Genomic DNA, 6,164 nt, shown 5'->3' on the forward strand with positions numbered 1-6,164 from the left:
GCTAAAAGAATTCTCAGATATATCAAAGGTACTCTGACAGAAGGAATTTTCTATGATAAAAACATTGATGTGAATCTTGTTGGATATACGGATAGTGATTGGGCAGGAGATATAGAGACAAGAAAGAGCACGTCAGGATATGCATTCAATCTTGGAAGTGGTACAATATCATGGTCATCAAAGAAGCAACAAGTGGTGGCACTCTCAACTGCCGAAGCAGAATATATAGCAGCAGCAAGTTGTGCAACCCAAGCTGTGTGGCTGAGAAGAATGCTTGAAGTAATGTATCAAAAGCAAAATACTCCCACAATGATATTTTGTGATAACAAGTCAGCAATTGCATTATGCAAAAATCCAGTATTTCATGGAAGATCCAAGCACATAGATATTCGGTTTCATAAAATCCGAGAACTGGTAGCTGAGAAAGAAGTAACAATTGAATATTGTTCAACTGAAGAACAAGTTGCAGATATTTTCACGAAGCCGTTAAAAGTTGAGTTATTCTGCAAGTTAAAAAGAATGCTTGGAATGATACAAGCTTGATTTAAGGGAGGCAATGTCAGAAAACTAAATCAAGCTACAGTAAGCTACAGTAACTTGGAATTCAAAATTGTAGGCTACCGACAATCTCTTAAATTGATGAATAGTACGTTACTTGAAAGTCAAAATTGGCTGCACCGTTTCAAAGTGAAATTTGGAATTCTATAATTGCTGCATGGTTCAAATTGAATTCCACGAAGGCTGCATCATCTCAAATTTGCATACGTTAAGTTTCTTAAATATAATATTTTATTATTTTGTGTGTTGTAACATTTGCCTATAAAAGGCCATATGTTGTACGTTGTTAGAGTATGTAAGTTGAGTGAAAAATTTCCTCTTCTGTTTCTCTTGTTTCTGCTGTGTGTATATGAGTGTATTTGATAAAAATTATGTCCCACTGATATCAGATATGCTTCTTCGCGTTGGTGTTTGTTGGAACTTGCGAAAATTGTTGAGTGTAGAAAAGAAGATGGACAGCTTGTGCTACCTGTTTTCTACAGGGTAGATCCTTCACATGTGCGACATCAGAAGGGGACTTATGCAGATGCCTTTGTTGAACATGAAAGAAAATATAGTCTCACCACTTTACAAACATGGAGATCAGCTCTGAATGAATCTGCTAATCTATCAGGATTTGATTCATCAACTTTTCGGTAAGTATTTTTCCCTCACAATAAATGTTCAATCTTTTCTGGCTATGTATATATATATACATTATACAATGTAGTTGTATGATTGGTATTCACTTAATTTCACTGTCTCTAATGATCTTACAAGAAGTTTCATGCTAGCATAGATTTCAATCATGCTGCCATACTTTCTTGGTCCACTCAATTTTATGGTTAAATTAATTGCACTTGAAGTAATAAAAATTAAAAATTATATCTTCACAAAGATCCGAACTTTATCTCTGGTTTTACATTCAAAGTGAAATAATTATAATGTGTCCTTGGATTTATATATACATTTTTTCCTTTCTATTTTTGGTTGCATAGGGATGAAGCTGAGCTTGTTAAAGAGGTAGTTAAATGTGTGTCAAAGAGGTTGAATCATGTGCACCAGGTTAACTCCAAAGGACTTGTTGGAATTAGCAAACGAATTGCACATGTCGAATCGTTGCTACAATTAGAAGCAAGAGGTGTTCTTATTGTCGGAATCTGGGGCATGGGGGGTATTGGTAAGACAACCATTGCGCAAGAAGTATATAGTAAACTGTGTTCTGAATATGAAGGTTGTTGTTTTTTGGCTAACATAAGAGAAGAGTCAGAAAGACATGGAATCATCTCTTTGAAGAAAAAGCTTTTTTCAACATTATTAGGAGAAGATTTGAAAATTGACACACCAAATGGATTGCCTCAATATGTTGAGAGAAGGCTTCATCGTACGAAGGTTCTTATCATTCTTGATGATGTCAATGATTCAGGACAACTGGAAATTTTAGCTGGAACAAGTGATTGGTTTGGATCAGGTAGTAGAATCATCATAACAACTAGAGATAAGCAGGTGCTACCTACAGAGTTTGCTAATATATACGAAGTTGAGGCATTAAACTTTGATGAATCTTTACGGCTTTTCAATTTGAATGCCTTTAAACAAAATCATCTTGAAAGAGAGTACCGTGAGCTATCAAAGAAAGTGGTTGATTATGCCAAAGGCATTCCTCTAGTTCTTAAAGTTTTGGTTCCCCTTCTTCGTGGAAAAAGTAAAGAAATATGGAAAAGCCACTTAGAGAGACTCAGAAAAGTGCAAAGCAAAAAGGTTCATGATATTATTAAACTGAGTTATGATGATCTTGATTGGGATGAAAAGAAGATATTTTTGGATATTGCATGTTTTTTTGATGGACTGAATCTGAAAGTAAAGTACGTAGAATCTTTATTGAAAGATCATGGTCATTCAGTGGCTGCTGCATTAGAAAGGTTGAAGGATAAAGCTCTTATAAGTGTTTCTCAAGAAAATATTGTATCAATGCACAACATTGTGCAAGAAACAGGTTGGCAAATTGCTCACCAGGAATCTATTGAAGATCCTAGAAGCCAAAGTCGATTATTAGATCCTGATCACATTTATGAAGTACTAAAATACAACAAGGTAAAAGATGGATAGAGAGAGAATATTTGATTTTTTGTTTTTAGGAAAATAGCTTATAATGATGTTTGAAATTTTCCTCTACTTTTGCAGGGTAACGAGGCTATCAGAAGCATAGTCATCAACTTGTCAGGAATCAAGGATTTGCACTTAAACCTTGAAGTATTTGCTAAGATGAGCAAACTGCAGTTTCTAGATTTTTATAGAAAAGGTTCATGCTCCTGCAGTCTCCTCCGGGATGAAGGGAGCTTGCATCTTCCCCAAGGGCTTGAATCTTTGCCGAATGAGCTAAGATATCTTCGTTGGACTCATTACCCTTTGGAATCTTTGCCTTCAAAGTTCTCTGGGGAAAATCTTGTTGAACTGAACATGCCTTATAGCCGAGTGAAAAAACTTTGGCAAGAAGTGCCGGTAAATATTATATCTCTACATTAACTTGAGTTTTAATTCATCAAATTCATTTCTGACAAAACTAAGGTACATAACACAAGTACAATTATTATTATTATCTAATTAGAATTGAAGTTTCACCTCAAAAATATGTATAAATATATGTTATGCATTAAATATAAGCACATATTATCGAGGTAAAACTCAAATTTTGATTAGAGATCAACACTAATACCTAAGCTTTGTCCATTCATTTTATCCAAAATTAACCACTTTAATTTCATTAGCTCATGCAATGTATGTCTTGATTTGTTTTAATTGCTACAGGATGTTGTGAATTTAAAGGTCTTCATACTCCACTCATCCCTACACCTAAAGGAGCTGCCAGACTTTTCAAAGGCCATAAATCTTGAACGGATAGATCTCAGGTTTTGTGTAGGGTTGACTAGTGTTCATCCATCTGTTTTCTCTCTCAACAAGCTCAAAAAATTGAATCTAGGTGGTTGCTTTTCCCTTACAAGCCTTCAAAGCAATATCCATTTGGACTCCCTTCGTTATCTCTCCCTCTATGGCTGCATGGCACTAAAGCATTTCTCAGTGACCTCAAAGAATATGGTTAAGTTGAATTTAGAACTCACTGCTATCAAACAACTACCTTCATCTATTGGACTTCAAACCAAGCTTGAAAAGCTTTTTCTAGGATTCACTTATGTTGAGAACTTGCCTCCAAGCATCAAGCATCTTACAAGTCTTCGACATTTAGATGTAAGACATTGTAAGAACCTTCAGACTCTACCAGAGCTTCCCCCATCACTTGAAACACTAGATGCTAGTGGATGCATATCATTGGAGACTGTAAAGTTCCCTTCTTCTGCTGTTGAACAGTTGAAGGAAAATAAGAAAAGGGTTGCCTTCTGGAACTGCTTCAAGTTGGATGCACATTCTCTTAAGGCTATTGCACTGAATGCACAAATTAACATGATGAAATTTGCACACCAACATTTATCTACATTTGGTGATGCTCAAGGCACCTATGTGAACCCAGGAAGCAAGGTTCCAAAATGGTTGGAGCATAAGACAACACGTGGTTATATGACTATTGATGTTTCTTTTGTTCTTGCTCCACACTCCTCTCACTTAGGCTTCATTTTTGGCTTTATTGTTCCTAAAGTCCCATATGGGGGTTCAGTTTTGGAATTCAATATCAGAGGGGGTGAAGGTGAAGGTAACAAGTTCAATGTGTACTTGAACAGACCAAGTCATGAGATTAAAGTGGATCATGTGTATCTAATGTTCGACCAAGCATGTTCACGCTACCTACATAGTATTGCCAAACATCAACCAAGGTTGAAAATTAAGGTTTCAGTAGCAGCACGAACGCTCACATCCAACTATGTACCATTGCAGTTAAGAGGGTTTGGGATCAGCACAATCAACACTACACAATACCTTGGTTTTGTTCAAAATGTAGAACTGTGTGAAAGTAGTCTTTCTTATGTCCCAATTTTGGTTAAATTGATTTTGAGTTTCTGCATAGCTGTTTCTCTTGGGACTTTTAGTGTTCGAGTTAGAATATTAGCATTGTAATGAAAGAAAAATTGCTATGTAAGAGAATATAAGGCTATCTGTAATGAGAGTGATTGCCCAAAGCTTTTTGGCTTGGCTTCATCTGTGAGGTTTGAGGAGTCTATTTATAGAAAAGTTCAAACTCCAAATTGACGTATGCTTTAAAATGCTTTTTATAGAATTTTCTATTACTTTCACTTAGTATTTTCTCTAGATACATTCATATCTTTGTCAAACATGTTACTAAAGAATCTAGATTACTGAATCTATATAATTCTATGGATTATATATATATATATATATCCCTTAATTTTTTAAATTATATATATTTAGTTCTTAAACTTTTATTAATTTTTAATTTTAATCACTAAACAATATCTTTTACTAATTTTAACCTTTGAACTTTTTTCAATTTTCACTTTCAATCACTTCAGTCACTTTTTGTTCATGGAAAAGAATTTGAGTGATTAAAATCAAATAAAATGTTTAAAGATTAAAAATAAATATTTATCGTTTTCGAAACTAAATTTTTTGAGAGAGATACACACAAAATAAGAACTAACGTTACATATTTTTAACCATTTCACAACTTTGTATGTATCTCCCTCGGAAGAGGATACACATTCTGACTTACATATATATCCTGCAACTTAATCTATATATTTCTTATTCAAATATCTGTCGCATTTAACAATTTGTTAAGATTGGCTAGTTATTGAACTTATCATCACGTGACAATAATTATACCTTTTGCTTTTTAATTTTGTTAACTTGGTAATCATTTTTCCTATCCACCACAAAATTACACTAGGATATCGATGGAGCATTTTCAGCAAGCAGGAGCCATAAAGTGAAACATGATTTACAAAAAAAATAAATGCTAATAGTACATTAATATTAAGAGTATTTTGTTGGTGCTTGACATAGATTATTCGTACTTTATTATATTTCCTCAAAGGAATCCAATCCCTCGTCATTACATATTCATATAATGCAGTATTTATAATATATATATATATATATAAATAAATAAATAAAGGTACCTTGTTTTTCACACATTTTAAAGATTTTTTTAAGTAACTACTCATTCCAAAGATATGATTATTTTTCATGCATGAATCAAATCTCTAAATTTAATATTTATTAAGAAAAATTAGTTTTTTTTTTAAATAGATCCTAGTTGTTTAAATAGATGTTAACATTTTTTTTTTGTGAGTAAGAGGGTTAAAAGTTCAAATTATAATCATCTAATAAAAGAAGAAGCAAACCTATATATCTATCAGTAATATAACTTGAATTGAATTAAGAGGAGAGTAAAAAATCTTCAACTTTTCTCCCATAGGCAACTTAAACTTAGCTAAAAAATCCACAATACAGATAGCTTCCTAAACAATATGATTACAAGATGAAATATACTTTGTTGAATCAATTATGTTATTTTTTGGACAATATTAAAACAAGGATGTGATCTAAGACAACCTTCATTAATGAGTTTTACAACTAAAGACGAGTTAGATTCAATCCAAATCATTTTGTCAAGCCTTCTATATTGGACTAGTCATAAACCATGAAGAATAGCC

The 6,164-nt window shown here is 33.3% G+C and overlaps 1 protein-coding gene across 1 annotated transcript; it reads left to right on the forward strand.

Moving 5' to 3' along the window:
* The first annotated feature begins 563 nt into the window (after window positions 1-563).
* LOC109801821 (disease resistance-like protein DSC1) lies at window positions 564-4,785 on the forward strand. Its single transcript, XM_083074808.1, has 5 exons — window positions 564-765; window positions 948-1,193; window positions 1,536-2,631; window positions 2,722-3,039; window positions 3,346-4,785. The coding sequence occupies exons 1-5, from the start codon at window positions 716-718 to the stop codon at window positions 4,603-4,605; spliced, it is 2,970 nt and encodes a 989-aa protein (XP_082930934.1). The 5' UTR covers window positions 564-715; the 3' UTR covers window positions 4,606-4,785.
* Window positions 4,786-6,164: the final 1,379 nt, after the last annotated feature.

This window comes from Cajanus cajan, chromosome 5 (genome assembly GCF_000230855.2).
Source record: "Cajanus cajan strain Asha chromosome 5, NIPB_CcT2T_4, whole genome shotgun sequence".
Lineage (NCBI taxonomy): Eukaryota > Viridiplantae > Streptophyta > Magnoliopsida > Fabales > Fabaceae > Cajanus > Cajanus cajan.